At 48.8% G+C, this 18,100-nt stretch overlaps 1 protein-coding gene across 1 annotated transcript; it reads left to right on the top strand.

Moving 5' to 3' along the window:
* Window positions 1-5,786: 5,786 nt before the first annotated feature.
* On the top strand, window positions 5,787-16,810 carry C1RL (complement C1r subcomponent like). The gene is made up of 6 exons (XM_032390922.1): window positions 5,787-5,906; window positions 6,458-6,686; window positions 12,141-12,330; window positions 13,600-13,722; window positions 13,852-13,926; window positions 15,553-16,810. Exons 1-6 carry the CDS (start codon window positions 5,824-5,826, stop codon window positions 16,323-16,325), a joined length of 1,473 nt encoding a protein of 490 aa, XP_032246813.1. The 5' UTR covers window positions 5,787-5,823; the 3' UTR covers window positions 16,326-16,810.
* The last annotated feature ends 1,290 nt before the right edge of the window (window positions 16,811-18,100 follow it).

Raw genomic sequence — 18,100 nt, 5'->3', positions numbered from 1 at the left:
AGGACTGTACCTGGTAAATTGTGTTTGTCTTGACCATCACTCTCCTGCCATCCCCTCATAGCCATGAACCATAGCTCTCCTGAACCTTTTTAGCCTGGAAAAACCAAAGTTCCAGAACATACCCTGTTTGGGTCTTGTAATTTGCCACATTTGTGAGGAGCCACATTACAAGATTCAAAATGGAAGAAACAATGGATTCTTATATGAAAGGTGTGTGTGTGTGTGTGTGTGTGCGTGTGTGTGTAGAATGTAGGACCAAATGGCATGTAAGAATTTCCATACATTCCACGTACCTAGAACACCTGGTACATAGTAACATTCAAGAAATGTTGGTTGAATAAATGAATGTGTCTACACGTGCATGTCTTGGCGTCTGAATGGTAAGTTCTTCTTAGGCCTGGGAGAAAAAGGAGTTGGGACAGATAGTTTCCCACCCATATGAGGAATTCCCTCTATAACAATCCAACTTCTAAATAAATGCTTTCATTGAGTGATCTGTGGGGGAAAGGTCTCAGCTTCAAACCCCCACTCTCTGGTGATGAATCATTTTTGACAGGGCAGTCTACACTGCTGCTGAGAGGCAGAGTGAGGTACAATACTACTCCACTACAGTGGTTTTCCTCACTCCAAACACACTGAAAATCTCTAGCACAATCTTTTTTTCCTGTTTTGAGGACTCATCCCTGCCCTCCCTTTCAGCCACTCTGGCAGGGTAGAAGCAGGAAGGTTCTTTGGGGGATATCCCCAGCCTCTTTCTCATGATGAGTTCTTAGGGGTTAGTACACAGACCTCAGAACTTTGGGACAAGCCATCCCCTCCCACCTTTCAGACCTGAGTACATTAAGATGACATTTTTTTAAGTATTAGAGAAGGGAGGTTCTGATTTTGGTGGAGACGGAAGGAGCAGAGATATGTTGGTGAGCACGTGTCCCACGTGGGATTTCAGAGGAGTATCATGTTGCTCATGAAAGCATGCCAACTGATGTAATGAGCACAGAGCTGCCAGAAAGGGCTCCAGGCAATCAGGGCTCAGACTGGGGTAGCGACCACAGTGACAAGTGACAGTGAGTGGGGCTGGGGAGAGGGAGGTCTCATGCAGCAGAGTCGCCATACTGAAGTAGTTGCAAAGCACCTTGCCCTCGGATGACCAGATAGCTTATTGTCCAAACCAGGGGAAGGAGGGCACTAGTAATAATTACACCAGGACAACCAGTGTAAACTGGGACTGTTCCAACCAAACTGAGATATATGCTCTCCCAATAGAGGACCCTAAAGAGTGTTCTGGAAGATTGGATAGTTAGTCTACCAAAGCTACAAAGAGAGGGAGGGCTAATACCCTCGTGGGTAAAGCACTAGCAATCTTCTTAGGACTATCAGACCTCCTCAGGGAGATGATGACCATGATGGAGAGATAGTAGGACTCCTGCCTCTATGAATTTCTTTCTTTGAATAAAGTGAATCAGGGTGGGTGAAAATAAATGCGGAAGTGGCCAGTATTGTTAGGGCTGATGAGTGGTTAGACGGGTATATGATGGAGTGGCTATAGTGAAGCATAATCAAAAGAATATGACAGGGTGTCTGGGTGGCTTAGATGTTAAGCATCTGCCTTGGGCTCAGGTCATGATCCCAGGGTCCTGGGATCGAGCCCCGCATCGGACTCCTTGCTCCGCGGGAAGCCTGCTTCTCCCTCTCCCACTCCCCCTGCTTGTGTTCACTCTCTCACTGTGTCTCTGTCAAATAAATAGATAAAATCTTAAAAAAAAAAAAAAAAAAGAATATGACAAAGAACATCAGAGACAAAGAACACAATACCCGGCCCCTAAACCTTATGATTCAGTGGCAGGTTCAGTGCCCCTTCCTCCCAGGACAGATCCCTGGTGGGAGCTCATGCCAGGGTCCCTCTTGTTCCTGAGCAGGTCCTGCAGGTCCTGGTTTTTTACCTGCAGGGGGCAGTAGAAGGCTTCCACTTCTGGGGCTCCATTTGCTCCTCCCACTGCTGCAATCGGCATAAAGTGGTCCAACCTGTACTTCTAAGGGCCTTCATGTTTCCCTCCCACGCAGACCACAATCAGCCACCTCACATGCTCTGACATCCAATGAGAAGGCAGGACCTCCGACAGCGGCTGTATCATCTCCAGATCTCCAATTCAAGGCGAGGTGAGCCGTGCAGGCCAGCAGCTGAGGAGAAGTCCACCGAGGTGAATTCTACTCGCCCTCACTGGAGCCTTCCTCTGTCCGCTATGAGGCCGTGTCCGGGGCTTCCACATGGCCATGTCTCCTCTCCCCAGGGCACCCGGTCTGGAAAGAAAGGGCACAGATAGAGACAACCACAGTCTGGGGAGTGATTAGTAGAGAACCAGGAGCATAAATAAATAGAAATCGAGTCTTTGAAATAGAGAAGTTTAAAAAAAAAAAATAAACAGTTGGCATGGACCCCACCGAACTTTCCTTCAGCTTCTCCTTCAAGTTAAGTCTGGGTGTTGGTGGGTAAGAGGTCTTCTTGATCTCAGAGATATCCAGCCTCAATTGGGATAAAAAACTGTCTCCAATATTTTAGCTATCCCTGAGCCAGATGGCAAGTGCTATCTACCCTAGAGACTTTTTTAAAGGTCATGCTGGGAATTACTATATTTCCAGCAATCTGCCTCCTCCCAGAGCCTTCCGCAGCCACAGCTCCATTGCCTTGCTTGAGCCAAACCCTCTCACTTGCCCTGGAGTAACTGGACCTGTCTCCCAATTATAGGTGAAAACCAGAATGTGTCTCATATTCCATTTGTTAACTTTCTCTTTTGTACATTTTAAGCTTCTCAGGCTTGCCTTCCCCCCCCCCCCCAAATGCCCTAAAATGAAATTCTGGTGCTCAGTTTTAAAAAGCAAGCCCCATAAATGCTCATAAAATAAATCTCAGCAAGATGAGAACATATTCCCTCTTATCGTAGAGTTGCAGAAAATCAGACACGATTCTGCTTCATAGAGTTGATTCTGATAAAGTGGTAAATCAAGAACATTCAGTCCCACTGGTGTGAAAATATGTAATCCTGTTCTATGTTATATTTATATCATCTTTGGAAGTGTAATTTGCACAAAGGAATCTTTTAAGACATGCAGACATCAGAGAAGATTGCTATATGACCAATACAATGTAATTTGTAAACCTTAAAAGTCTGCAACTCCGGTTGGCCATTGATAATTTATTTGTCTGAAAACAATATTTAATTAATTTATTTTTTTAAAGGAGAGAGCACAAAAGCAGGGGGAGGGGCACAGGGAGAGAGGGAGAGAAAGAGAATCCCAAGCAGGCTCCATGCCCAGCACCGAGCTGGAAGCGGGACTCAAACTCACGACCCTGAGATCATGACCTGAGCTGAAACCAAGAGTCGGATACTTAACTGACTGAGCCCCCCAGGCATCCCTGAAAACATTATTTAAATTAACCTCTTCAATTTCGAAAAGGCATAAAGATTTATGAGATTGTTGTTTGTTTGTAAGACCAGAAGAATACCTTTGGGACTGTCTTGTCCTTTCAAGCATAAAGGTAAAATCTCATTCTTCTGTTTGTCTTTTTCAAAGAGTTTAAGAGTCTGTGATAATTTGAATTAACAGGGAGAAATCCTTGCCCTGCGATCTACCAGGAAAGCTGGGGATCAGCCTTGTGGGGAAGAGCTGGAAAAGGAAAAGGGGAAGCAGCACAACCCCACGTTCAATTAACTTGAGGGGATTTGGAATGTGGGGCCCATAGCCAGCCCTGCCCTGGGGGTGATAGAAGGAAAACAAATGCCCTGACCATGATATTTGGGGTCACCATCTCCACTGCGCCCCTATTACTTGAGAGACAATAAACATTCTCAAGTTCAGGGGCGCCTGGGTGGTTCAGTCAGTTAAACATCTGCCCTCAGCTCAGGTCATGATCTCAGGGTCCTGGGATCGAGCCCCGCATCGGGCTCCCTGCTCAGAGGAGAGCCTGCTTCTCTCTCTCCCTCTGTCGCTCCCCCTGCTTGTGTTCACTCACCCTCTCTCTCTGTGTGTCAAATAAATAAATAAAATATTTTTTTAAAAAAATTCTCAAGTTCAGTAGGAAGCTGCCTTCTCAAGCCAGAGGCTCTCCAAGAAGACGGGGTGCCATGAGGCTCAGAGGAGAGGAAGCTGTCGGAGCTAAAGCTTGGATCAGGGAGGAGGAGGAGGAAAGCAAGAACACAAAGGCCTGGAGAAAGGGAGGAAAGCAATGGGGGTGAGGGACAAATAAAGGAAGAAGTAATGAGAAGGAGGATACGACCAGGGACCTGAGCAGTGCATGGGCCCAGAGTAGAGGTTACTTCTGGAATGAGGGTGAGAGGGATTGCCTACTGAGCTCTCCCTTGGACTAAGGATGGAGGCAGGATGCTCTAGGGCCGAATAGAAACCAGAGGGATGGCGCTTGAGAAGGAGCCTGGTCATTTGGGATGACCCAGGGAGAGCCTGGAAGGAGCTGGAGGAGGTATCCTGCCGAAGAAGGGGAAGCGGGAAAAGCCAGGTCCCAGAGAGTGGTAGCAGAAAAGTACTTAGCAAAGTGATAGAGGGGCTGGAAGAAGGGGGATTTGAGGGTCAGTATGAGAGGGAAAGGGAAGAAGCCGATTAAGAGACTTTCTACCCATATAGTCAGGATTCAGCCACGCATGTTTCGCCGTCGTATCAATGGGTTAGGCACCATGTTGGCCATCAGTGATGGTGAGCCGAGTAGCCACAGTCCCTGCCGTAATGGGGCCTGCGTGCTGGCCTGGTGCACCGTTTGGGAGTGTCCTAAGGGCTTCCGGAGAGCCTCTTGAACGAAGAGTGGACCAAGAGCACTGGAGTGTGAGGAGCCGTTCTTAGCCTTTGTGGTGAGCAGAACGGGAGAGAATCATTCGACAAAGCCATCACATGTCATAACTCTGAGCCCCAGAGGTGTGCAAAGCTTCTAGCTGGGGCTGGAGTCCACAACAGGACGTGACCCTGGGCCAACCAATGCTGCAGATGCGCCGCACATCTGCCTGCTTCCCCCCATCCCCTCCCCTTTCAGATCACAGCCAGGGGGGCTGCTTGGAGCTGGTGTCCCCACTGGGCAGCCCTCCCTGGTCAGAGGGAGTTCAGGTCCTCAGGGAGCAGGCTGTTGCTGACTTTCCACACACCTGCCTCCTTTGAGGACAGAACCATTGGCCTCCACAAGGGCTTCCTGCCCCTTACCAAGCCACGGGTGAGTGTCTCTCCTGGGGGGGGGCAGGGAGGGCGGCCTCTGCCCCTGCCATGGCCTCTGGTATCTGTCTAAAGAAGTTTGAGTCTGGGCCTGACCCTGCTGGACAAGCAGCTTCCAGGGGCTGTGGGCAGGATTCAAAAGACTACCTAAGCGAGTGCCCCCATCCATGCTTGATGAGAGAGGAGCAAGGAGCAGCTCAAGTTCATGGGTCACAAACTTCAATCTCTACAAGAGGCAGTCTTTTAACATAAATGAGTGGAAAGGTCAGGGAGGGAGGGGTATGGCCCATTAAAGGGACCACCCTACTGTGTGATACATGCACGAGTTAAAAATTGGTTGTAAACAGTACAAAAGGGTCAAGAGTCAGTGCCTTCCCAGCCCCCTGATATTTTCTGAGGGCAAATGGGATTTGGGAGGTGTTTTTCCTCTACAGTGGTGGGCAAACTATTCCTGAATCAGACAGTAGGTGGCACTCAACCCAGAGAACTAGAAAAAGGGAACTGTGGAGAATTACTTAACTCATTTCCAGTAACTTCTCCCTCCTCCCCCGCAGGGCCTTCCCCAGCCCCACCTCCTGTTCCCTGGCGTGGGGCACGTCCTCCCGCTGGTCCCAGATGTCCAGTTCCAGATGCCTGGTCTCAGAGTGGGGAAATAACCACTGGAGAAGCCCCCACTCCACAAGCTGCCCAGGCAAGATGTGAGTGTGCCCACCGGAAAGGCCTGGAGGAGAGGACAATGGCGGGGAGAGGGGAAGGTGGGACCCAGGGACGTGCACACACACGCACACACATGCGCACACACACACACAGAACCAGTTACTGTGGGGAGAACTGGAAAGTTGCCTGTAGCCTCTAGCAGCCTTCCCTGGAGTTGGTCAGACTCCGTGGTCCGAGCCAGGAGAGCTAACATATTTAAATGTCCCTCCCTCCTACCACCCTTGCTCCTCCAGATCCCAGGGTGGGATTGGGACCTGCCGAAGCAGAAAGCAGCCCCCTCCTTTGATTGAGACTGTCCTGGGACACGAGCAATGGTGGAAAACTCCCAGTCCAAGCTCCGGCTGGCTAGGAGGCTGAAGGAATCAGGGTGAGGAGGGGCAGTAAGGGAGGAGCCCACACGTGCCCAGGCCTCAAGGGCTAATGCCTTTGCGGGGCCTCTCAATCTCTCAGCTTCGCCTGCCCCTGCTCCTCATACTTCCACAGGCCTCGGGCCATATGTGTGTGGCCATATCTTGCTCTCATCCACTCACAGGTGGTGGCTACTCCTCTGGGGAGTCCTCCAGGCTTGCCCCACGCAGGGCTCCGTGCTCTTGGCCCAGCAGCTACCCCAGCAGCTGACATCCCCCGGGTATCCGGAGCCATATCTCAAAGGCCAAGAGAACTCCACTGACATCGAGGCTCCAGAGGGCTTTGCCGTGAGGCTTGTCTTCCAGGACTTCGACCTGGAGCCGTCCCAGGACTGTGAGCAGGACTCTGTCACAGTGAGCTGCAGTGGGGGTCCTGAAGGGACTCTGGGGAGGGAGCCTCCTGGCCTGGAGCCCAGAGGCAGGGGGACGTGGCTGTGCCCTGAATGGCAAAGGATGGATGAAGAGCCCAAGTCAGGGGCACAGGCGGCTTAGCTGGGAGGTCAGGGTCTGCCCCAGGGCGCTGCCTTCTGCCCTCAGGCCTGCCCTTGTCCCTGCTACCATCTGGGTCCCACAGAGCAAGAGAGAGGGTGGCAGGGCAGGCCCTGCTTTGGAAGTCGTACCGAGGGACACACACATACTGCAAAACCCTGGCGTCAAACAGCAAGGACTCACACATCCATCAGTAAAGATCCACCAAGTATCTGTGGAGTGCAGGCTCCATCTGATCAGGAAGCTGGGCCTAAATACTAACAAAAACTTAGGTGACTGTTCAAGCTGCAGGATAAGGACACTTTAAAAATAGCACTTTACATTATCTTTTGGGTTAAATTTCCTTCGTATCAAAATAATCCATGCACAGAGTTCTTATAAAAAATGAGTATACAAGGCTTATAATGAAAACAGCAGTCTCCAGGCTTCTTCCCAGCCCCAGGGCCTCTCCCAGCAGCAGCGCCTGCGATGCATGTAGCTGCTCCATCTGGCATTTACTTCCATGTGTATAAATAGCATGCTTATTGTGTTACTTTTGTGCACATGATCACTTAATTTCCAACCATAGAAGATGAGGACTCGCTTTACCTCTCTTAGACCTTCACTGCATTTCCCCGCCCCATCCTCCCAAGCTACCATTATTAGCATTTTTAGTTATTTACATTATCATGACTTTAAAATATTCCCTTCTGAGCACATGGTGTACAATAATTATATGTCCTTGCTTCTCTGGCTTTTGGGTCTCCCGGGAGTCAGTAATCTCATGGAGTTTTTTGGGTTTTCTGTTTGTTTTTGTTTTGATTCTAGTATGCTTAGCTCTGTCTATAACTAAGCTCCCCAAACTCTTAGCCAGGAGAGTAAATCTCTTCTCGACATGATCAACTACAAATCTTAATCTCTTGGTCTTGCTTTGTGTTGACATCCCACCTGAAGATCTCGTGATGCTTCATCTCCTCAGAGTTCCTTGCTCTCTAGAGCCTCAAGCGTTCTGGAAGTTCCTTTCTCCCTCCTTCTGGGCATTTCCTATACCTGTTATGTGCTGGAACTGAACCCAATACCATTCTCTTTCTTGGTTTAGTCCCTCATTTTGGAGGAGCACATTCTCCTCCAGAAAGGATATGAGGGAATAAGCTGTAAAGGATCTCACATATCCCGGAATGTCTTAGTCCACCCTCACAGTTGATGGATAGTGGATTTGGGACGCAGTCTGGGTTACAAGCCATTTTCTCTCAGAATTTTGATGATACGGTCTGCTTGTTCTAGTGTTGTCAAGCCTGGTACAAGGATGATTCCTGGTCCTTAGTTTTTTCGCTCTAGGACATTTGGAACATTTTCCTTATTGCCGGTATTCTAAGTTTTCATTCTGATGTGCCTTAATGAGAGTCTTTTTGTACTCATTATACAGGGGTTTTTAATCTAGAGACTCTTTTTTTAAGATTTTATTTACTTATTAGAGAGAGCAAGAAAGCACGAGCGGGGGAGTTTCAAAGAGAGAAGCAGACTCCCTGCTGAGCTGGGAGACCCACATGGACTGGATCCCAGGACTCGATTCCAGCACCCTGGGATCATGACCTGAGCTGAAGGCAGACGCTTAACCGACTGAGCCACCCAGGCGCCCCTAATCTAGAGACTTTTTAAATCCAGTCCTTCAATTCTGAGAATGCTCTTGTATTTTTTTTTTTTTTAGGCTTCTGAGCCTATGTATGTTTATTTTTATGTTTATTTTATTTTATTTTACTGAAATACAATTGACATAAAATGTTATCTTAGTTTCAATTGTGCAACATATTGAAAACACAATTCTGTACATTGCTCAGTGCTTACACCAGTGACTGTAGTCACCATCTGTCACCATACAATATTATTATAATATTATTGATTATATTCCTTATGCTGTACTTTTCTTCTCCTCACGTATTCATTTTTTTAAGTTTTTATTTAAATTCCCGTTCGCTAACAGACAGTGTCATATTAGTTTCAGGTGTACAATATAGTGATTCAACACTTTCATACATCTCCTGGTGCTTGTCACGACATTTGATCTCCTTAATCCCCATCACCTACTTCATGCATTTCCCCACCCACTGCTCTTGTATTATTTTTTATATAAGTTCCAGATGTCTGCTTCTTTATTTTCTCTTTCTTCAGAAAGAGAAAATAAATTTAGCTGTTGTAAATTCTGGACTGATTCTCCAGTTTTGTTAATCCATTCTGTTCTGTTTTCCATCTCGTTTTGTTCCACTTTCTGGGAGATTTCCTCATTTTAGATACCAACTTTTTTTAAAGATTTTATTTATTTGAGAGAGAGCACAAACAGGGGGAGGGGCAGAGGGAGAGGGAGAAGCATTGCAGGGCTCGATCCCAGGACCCCAGGATCATGACCTGAGCCAAAGGCAGCCACTGGACTGAGTGGACTGAGCCACCCAGGCGCCCCTTAAATATGAACTTTTTATTAATTTTTTTCTGCTAATGTATTTTTTCATGTCTAAAAGCTCGTTCTTATCTTCTAAACGTAACTTTGTATAGAATATTGTTCTTGTTTCGTAGAGGCAATATCCTTTCCTCTACAGGGATTATTTTTAAATGTTTCTTCTGTTCCTATATTATCTCTACTTCATCCAGGTTCCCTTTTATTGTTCATTTGTTTTGGTCTCTGCTTATCGTGTTAGAAACTTTCCTACAATGTCTGAGAATCCTTGGCTGTCCATTCATATTTAAGAGTGAAATACTCAGATGGCACTGGATGCTCCGTGTGGATATCTAAAATTTGTGAAGTGACAGGTTTGACAATAAAGTTATCAACAAGGTGACCTATTTGTGCTGTTGGGGAACCTCCCAAATATTAGCTTGCGGAAGTATTTTCTTTAGGGACAGCCGAGCTCAGATCGGAATCCTTGGGTCTCCTGTTCAGGGTGGCCAACGTTCTGGTAAACAAGCAGAGGAGGGAATTGCACTGTTTGATATGTAGACTTTCACCTAAGCCCTCTGTTTTCCACACTGGTCTTCACCTCCTCTGTTGAGTGTGCCAGGGGATCCCAAGTCCAGGGTGTCCGACTCACGCTCAGGTTTTCTGCCAGGGTGAGCCGGAGGGGGTTGCCCGGATGCACAGCATGGGCAAAGGAACCTAGAGTTCTGAGGTCTCCCCACGATGGCTTTCCGTCAGCCCTTCCTCCATCCTCATCCTCAGGGGTGCCCGGTTACCCCAATTTCTGAAACTTTCCTGGGTTCTGTGGTGAGAACCTGCTTGCTTTATGTTGTCTTCCACCTTTGAAGACTCGTTGCCATTTGTCCATCTCCAACCCATCTTCCAAAATGTTGACATCCCTCCTCTGCTGTCACGTCCTCTCGCTTTTTTGCCTTGATCACGTACACCATTTTATCCCTTTGCTGTGACATTGGTGGGATTTGAGGTGGGAAAGGAGATAAATGCATGTGTTTACTGCTTCAGATTTTACTGGAAGTCGGGACTGTATTTAATTCAGCCTATGTCTGTTGAGCACCTACCTTGAGCCCTGCTCTTCTCAGCCACGGGCAGTTTCCATCTTGGCCTGACTCTTCCCTGTCATGGAGGGAGTTCAAGCTCAGGAAGAGGATCCTTCCCTCCTGTCTGCTTCCAGAGCAAATCACACGGACACCGCAAATGCAGAACTTAAGACCCTGGAGTCTAGTTCCATTTTTACTCGTCAGTATGCTCAGCTGGCCTGTGAGCTCTTTGGTAGCAGAACGGTCTGTTCTTCATATCTGTACCCCCAGCACCTATCACAGTGTCTCACACATAGAACATAATCAGTACCTGTTGAAGGAATGGATGGATGGATGCATGGATGGATGGATGGATGGATGGATGAAATCCAAGCTTCTGTAGAACACACAACAGAATGAATTTGGGATGAGCAGGTGTTTAGTGTCATCCTCACCCCTGTTCCACGTGTAGACTCTGGAGAACTGCCATAGGGCGTGATGTTGTCCTGGCTAGAAGAGGCCTCATGGACCATTTTATAGGAAGGAACCGAGAACGGGGGTTAAGAAACCCCCCATGTCACACAAGGAGGTGGGGCAGAGTCTGGAATTTAACATAGGTCTGAGGACTCTCACTCGGGTGTTCATTCTACTTTGCTAATTAGACTCCTAAGTTATTTTATTTAGCCAACAACTCATGAGGAAGGGTAAGAAGAAAACTGGAGCACTTAACAACCAAGTGTAGCAGTAAAGGACAGTTTCCTAGGTTAAAATGCTTCTTCCCCAAGAGGTAGGTCTCTTAAATAGGGACATTAAATGTGTTGATGTCCTAAGGAAGGAAAAGTATTGGGACATGCCCGAGCAAGACATTCCAGGTGACTGAAAACTTTTCTTTATGCCAACTTCCCCCCAGTCACTGTGATCATGGAGAGATGGGCTGAAGGGAGGCTTAAAGAAATTTGCGATCTGGGGAGAACGAGAGAACAAAGAGCTAGCAAGAACCCAGGGTATGTGGGTCAATATGAAGGTCAGAAATCAAATGAGCTGACCAGTGAGCTGCGTGCCCAGAGAAGAGATTAGGCATGAAGCAAGGGCCAGGGGAACTCCTTCCAAGATGCCCTTCCTTGGGTTGGGGAACCCACATTAAAGGATTTGAGCAGAGGTGAGGCAGGCAGAAGGAACAGAAGCAGAGACAACCTGCTTCAAGAACATACTAAAGCATCAATACCCAGGGTACACGCACTGTGTACATTTTGTGTCCGTAGATTTCGCACCTTGTGGGGGGCTTCACTTACAGTTTCTGGAGTAAGAGGAGAAACATTCCAAAGGAAGGAGAACAGGAAAGGCTAGGAACCCAAGGGGCTCAGTCTTTGCAAAGAGTCTTATTGCTTCACAGATGTTGGCCACTGGAAGTTATTCGGACAAGTGGAAGGTGATGGGGGTGGAGGAGGTGGGACGGGAAGGATTTAGGTCTGCATATTTGTCAATTCAAGGCTGTGGCGCCATAGGTACCATTTGGAGCATCAGGGAGTCAGGGTGAGCAAAATAGATGTGGTTCCTGCCTTCTTAGAATTTATGATTCAGCGGACTGTTTGGAGAAACCCTGGGGTTGCTAAGGAGCTTCTTGAAAGTAGGCAACTATGGTGGGCTTTATGAGATACTCACAGTAAGCTAAAGAAATACATTAGGTATCTGGTCATGGATAAAAGAATCCTGGGGGTCAGTAATGGGACAGGACGCTACTTGAGGAAAGCTCCCCGAGGAACAGCTTCTGAGCCCAGAGGTGTGCAGACCTTCTAGAGGATGTGACCCTGTGGTGCAGATTCACCCCACACCTGCCTGCCCACCCTCCCCTTTCAGATCACAGCCAGTGGGATGGATCCAAGTCGGTTCTGTGGGCAGCAGGGCTCCCCGCTGGGCAGCCCCCCTGATCAGAGGGAGTTTGTGTCCCCGGGGAACCGACTGCGGCTGACTTTCCGAGCCCCTGCCTCCTCTCAGGACAGGACCACTGGCCTCCACAAGGGCTTCCTGGCCCTCTACCAAGCTGTGGGTGAGTGTCCCTCCTGGCGGTGCAGCCTCTACCCCGAGCCATGGCCCCTGATCTTCCGAAGGGACAAGTGGAAGCTTGAGCGACCCCCCCCCCCCCCCCCCCCCCCACCCCCGCCCCAGCTATGCCCCTGCTGCTGAGCAGCCCAATTAAAGGGGCAGGCGTGGCTCAGCTCCAGCAGTTGTTTCCATGCAGATTTATAGGCTGAATGCTTGCAGATCATCTCCTCTTTCAAAAGAAACCAAGAGTCCAGATTTTTAAGTGAAATTCTAGATTTTCAAATCATAACTCAGGTTTTTTTGAAAGATAATGCATGCACATGATAATTTTTTTAAAAAATAATATAATATGGTAATAGTATAAGAAGTAAGTCTTCCTCTCATCTCTGGCCCTTAGTCCCTGGCTACCCTGTCTGGAAACAACCCTGTTGTCCATTTCCTGGGTATGCTTCCAAAGACGCTCTAGGTGCCATTCAAATATAATTGTTATGCGGCGGAGTGGGGGGGATGCCTAATATTCACAATGTCTTAAATCTAGCATTTTTCACTCAATAATATGTCTTTTTTTAAAGATTATTTATTAATTTGAGAGAGAACGAGAGGGAGCGAGAGAGAGAGAGCGCGAGCAGGGAGAGGGGCAGAGAGAGAGGGAGAAGCAAATTCCCCACTGAGCAGGGAGCCCTACTCAGGGCTTGATCCCAGGACCCTGGGATCATAACCTGAGCCAAAGGCTGACACTTAACCGACTGAGCCACCCAGGCGCCCCTCAGTAATATGTCTTAACGATCATCCCATATTCATGTGGTTAGCAGTGCCTCATTCTTTTTAAGGACCATATAGTATTCCTGTGACTGATGCACATAATCTGTGCAGCCAGTCCTGCTGATACTCTGCAGCCACAAGCAGTCCTGCTATGGCTACCCCTGTATGTACATCTTTGAGCCTGTGTATGAGGGTAAATTCTTAGAAATAGAAATGGTAGGTGAAAAGGCATTTGCAATTTAAGTTTCAGCATTGCTGAATTTCCCTCCAAAGAGGTTTTGCTAACATGCACTGACTAGCCCTGTATGACGATGCCTGTATCCCCTACAGCCTATTTATCACCGTTACTTTCCATTTTTTAATCATTTTTATCATGGATGATCTTATCAGTGAAAAACAGTTCAGATGTTCTAAATAAAAGACTGTGCAAGTCACACTAAATACGGCCCTGGGCCGGAATCAGTCCCAGGGCTGCCAGTTCGGGGTCCTCCTGACCACTGGTTTCCTACAGGTGTGAACCGCAGTCAGCCCGTCAGCCAGACCAGGGAAGCCTCTGAGGCCAGAACACGTGGAGACAGCCCCTCCAAGACCCAGAACCGCTGCCAGGAGCCCTATTATCAGGCCGCGCCAGCAGGTGCGTCCCGCCTGCTGGGGAACCAGCTCCTATTTGCCTCACTCCCAGCAAGAGGCGCTCTGGGCACCTAGCACCCCCACCTCCCAACTGTGAATCTGTTTCTCTGCCTCCCCTCATTTCACTCCCCAGGGACACTCACCTGCACACCCCAGGGCCCCTGGAAGGAGACGCAAGACAGGGAGGAGCTTCCTCACTGCATCCCGGGTGAGTAGGGACCTCCCAGCGCCGACCCTGTGGCCACTTCCCGAAGAAACCTCAGCTGTATGTGTGGCCCGCGGGAGCAGGACATAGGGGGTTAAAGGAAAGCCTTAGGGTCGACAGGGAGAGATAAAGGCAGAAGGTGCAGAAGAAGAGGGGAACCAAGAAGGCCCAGAAAAGGAGAAGCAAGAATCTTGTCCCTTATTCAGGATCAAGAGATAACTGAGAAAGTAAAAGCATAAAGGAAGTTCATCAGAGGGGACAGTAAAGGAGAAGAGGGTCAGAAGAGTGGAAAGAAGAGAAACCCCTCTCTTGGGATGGTCTGCTTTAAGGATACACAGACAGGCTCTCTGTCCCCAAAACATCTCCCTACCTACATGCCACAGTGCCAGGAAGTCTGCCATGTTAATACTTTTTATTAAGATAAAATTTATGTAACATAAAATTCAACATCTTAACCATTTTAAAGTATACCATGTAGTGATTTTTAGTATATTCACAATGTCGTGCCACCATTACCACTAACTCCAGAACATTCCCATCACCCCAAAAAGAAACCCAGCACCTCAGACTCTCCCCTCCACCACCCCCTGGCAACCACTAATCTACTTTCTGTCTCTATGGATTTGCCTCTTCCGACATTTTCTATAAAGGGAATCATGCAGCATGTGGCCTTTGTGTCTGGCTTCTTTCATTTAGCTTGTTTTCAAGGTTCATCCATGTTGTAGCAGGTGTCAGGATTCCATTCCTTTCCATGGATATACCACCTTTTGTTCATCCATTCATCAATTAAAGGACATTTGGGTTGTTTTCACTTTTTGCCTTTTAGGGATAAATGCTACTATGAGCATTCGTGTACGAGTTTCTGTGTGAACATATGTTTTCTATTCTTTTGGGCATATCCCTAGTAGTGGAATTGCTAGATCACATCACACCTGTAGGTGTCACTTTTTGAGGACTTGCCAGGCTGTTTTCCGCTGGGGCTGCATCCTTTTACATTCCCACCAGCAAGATATGAGGGTTCAAGTTCACTGTTTTTGAAATCCATTTTTTTTTTTTTTTTTTTTTTTAGTCAAAGCATTGCCTTTCTAACCCAATCCGAATACATTTCTCAGATCTCGCTCCTGACCCTCAGAAAGCTCTCAGGCCAGGCTGATGCAGTGTTTGGGCAGTGGGTTGGAGGGCAGGTGATGGTGGAAGATGTCAACGATGAGGAAGGACACAGAAAACAGGCAACAGGCACTGAGGACAAACTGCTTGCTGCATGATTTTGCTCAGGACGGCCCCACCAAGAGTCTGAAGAAGTGGCCTTAAAATGTCTGAGGGATGGGGAAAACAGGGGAAGGGGACCAAGAGCACTCTTACTGTGATGAGCATCGAGTACCCTGTAGAGCTGTCGGATCACTATATTGCATACCTGAAACTAATATAACGCTGCGTGTTAATGACACTGGAATTAATTTTTTTAAAATCCTATTATTAAGGTAAAATAAGAGTGATTCTTATTTAAAAAGAAATCGTGTGAGGAGGCGCAGGAGAGAGAGCGCTTCACGGAAGCAGGTCTTTAACAAATGCATCTTGATGCAGCTGCTGATGTCCCCTGTACGTCTCTCTGTCTCTCTTCTCTCCCAGTCTGTGGCCGGCCGGTCACCCCCATCGCCCAGAACCAGGAGGCCCTGGGTTCCTCCAGAGCCAAGTTGGGCAACTTCCCCTGGCAAGCTTTCACCAATATCTACGGCCGCGGGGGCGGGGCCCTGCTGGGCGACAGGTGGATCCTCACGGCCGCCCACACCATCTATCCCAAGGACGGCATCTTTCTCGGGAAGAACCGGAGCGTGGAGGTGTTCCTGGGCCACACAAGCATAGACGAGATGTTGCGGCTGGGGAGCCACCCTGTGCGCCGCGTGGTGGTGCACCCGGACTACCGCCAGCACGAGTCCCACAGCTTCGACGGGGACATCGCGCTCCTGGAGCTGCGGCGCAGCGTGCGGCTGGGCCCCAGCCTGCTGCCCGTCTGTCTGCCCGAGCGCCAGGCCCTCTACCGCAGCGGCGTGTGGGGCTACGTCAGTGGCTTCGGCGTGGACAGGGGCTGGTTGACCACCCAGCTGAAATACTCCAGGCTGCCCGTGGCCCCGCGCGCAGCCTGCCAGGCCTGGCTCCAAGAGAAGCAGAGGTCCGAGGTGTTTTCTGCCAACATGTTCTGTGCTGGGGATAAGATGAGGCAGCAGAATGTCTGCCAGGGGGACAGCGGGGGCGTCTATGTGGTATGGGATGAGCGCGCCCATCACTGGGTGGCCACGGGCATAGTCTCCTGGGGCGTGGGCTGTGGCAAGGGCTATGGCTTCTACACCAAAGTGCTCAACTACCTGGACTGGATCAAGGGAGTGATGGAGGGGAAGGACTGACCCTGGGGGCGCTTGAACAGTGACACCCAGCTGTGGAGCGTCCCCTGATCCGGGAGAGGGTTAGGAGGGAGGACTGGGCTCAGGGATGGCGCTGGGGGCAGGGAACCCCTATTCCTGTCCTGTCCCTTGTGCGAGAGAGCTCCTCCTCCTTCCCAGTGCCCCCCCCCCTTCTCCACCTTCTTGCCCAATTTTGCGCTCCACCCAGGAAAGCCCTGGACATCTCAGCCAGTTTCCCTTTAAACTTCATCTCCTGCTGACACGGCTTCTTCTGTACTCTCCTGGGAGACGGTCACCTTCTCATCCCCAAGTTCAAGTGGGGTCTGGGGGTTGTGGTCTTAATTGTTTTCATTTCTGAAACATTCCAAAGCCCCTCTAGTTGGCCTTCACGCATTCAAACTACTGGCTTCACCCCCCTCCCCCTGCCAACGGTATCTCCTAGCTGCAATTCTAGTAAACAGCCCATGTTCTGCATACCAGGAGCTTCACGGGTTATTTCATTGACTCCTCACAGCAAGTTTGCAACGGAGCTGTTATTACCCACATTTCACAAATGAAGAAACTGAAGCCCAGGGAGATAAAGTGGCTTGCCCAAAACCCACAGCTGGGACGGGACTGCCAAGGCAATGGGCTTCCCAGGACACCATGATACCTCCCGATTGTCCTCCAGACCTGCTCTGCTTCCCCTTCCCAATCCCCACATCCTTACAGGTCCTCCCTGGGAATTCCTGCTTCACTGAAGATGACAACACCTGGCTCACACTTCCCTGCTAGCCCCGTCTCCTGCAGACCCCCAGCTGAGCCCAGCACCGGGCTGGATGTTGGGGCCGACACCCCCCAGTGCTGCTGGACACCTGGGTCTGGGCTCCACCTGAGAAGACCAGCTCTTTAACTTTTAATAAGGTCTTGAGGTGATTTACAGTGAAAGACACGAGTAAAATACGATTGTTCAAATGGAAATAGATAATTAATACCATAAAACAGAAGAGAGCAAATCTGCTAGCACTGAAGGTCAAGTTAGTTTACCTGGTTAAAGGTTAAATTGATCTTTGAGGGCTCCTGGGTGGCTCAGTCGTTAAGCGTCTGCCTTCGGCTCAGGTCATGATCCCAGGGTCCTGGGATCGAGTCCCACATTGGGCTCCCTGCTCGGCAGGAAGCCTGCTTCTCCCTCTCCCACTCCCCCTGCTTGTGTTCCTGCTCTCGCTATCTCTCTCTCTGTCAAATAAATAACTAAAATCTTTAAAAAAAAATTGATCTTTGAAAAACAGCAGGATTCAAAGTTGTACATACATGTGGTTACTTCGATTTTTTTAAACCATTTTTAAACCTAAGTATAAAAGACTATTAAAAAACACCCTAAGGGGTGCCTGGGTGGCTCAGTCAGTTAAGTGTCTGACTTTTGGTTTTGGCTCAGGTCGTGATCTCAGGAACGTGGGATTGAGCCGCACGTAGGCTCTGCAATCCCTGCGGAGTCTGCCTGGGATTCTCTCTCCCTTTGCTCCTCCCACTTGTGTTTGCTCTCTCTTTCTCTCTCTCTAAAATAAAAGAAATAAATCTTGGGGCACCTGAATGGCTTGGTAGGTTAAGCATCTGCCTTTGGCTGTGGTCATGATCCCAGGGTCCTGGGATCAAACCCTGAGTTGGGCTCCCTACTCAGAGGAGAGCCTGCTTCTCCTTCTCCCTCTGTCTGCCACTCCCCCTGCTTGTACTCTCTCTCTCTCTCTCTGTCAAATAAATAAATAAATAAATAAATAAATAAATAAAATCTTTAAAACCAA

This window comes from Phoca vitulina, unplaced genomic scaffold, assembly GCF_004348235.1.
Source record: "Phoca vitulina isolate PV1807 unplaced genomic scaffold, GSC_HSeal_1.0 scaffold59, whole genome shotgun sequence".
NCBI lineage: Eukaryota > Metazoa > Chordata > Mammalia > Carnivora > Phocidae > Phoca > Phoca vitulina.
Note: the sequence above shows the minus strand (reverse complement) of the source record. Positions and strands in the feature narration are given on the sequence as shown.

What these genes read in the sequence shown, in the direction of transcription:
- C1RL (XM_032390922.1), top strand. Translation starts at nt 5,824, where the DNA reads ATGTCCAGTTCCAGATGCCTGGTCTCAGAGTGGGGAAATAACCACTGG. An exon ending in ACAAGCTGCCCAGGCAAGAT is followed by an intron (nt 5,907 to 6,457) that starts GTGAGTGTGCCC and finishes ATCCACTCACAG; the next exon opens with GTGGTGGCTACTCCTCTGGG. An exon ending in GGCCCTCTACCAAGCTGTGG is followed by an intron (nt 12,331 to 13,599) that starts GTGAGTGTCCCT and finishes GGTTTCCTACAG; the next exon opens with GTGTGAACCGCAGTCAGCCC.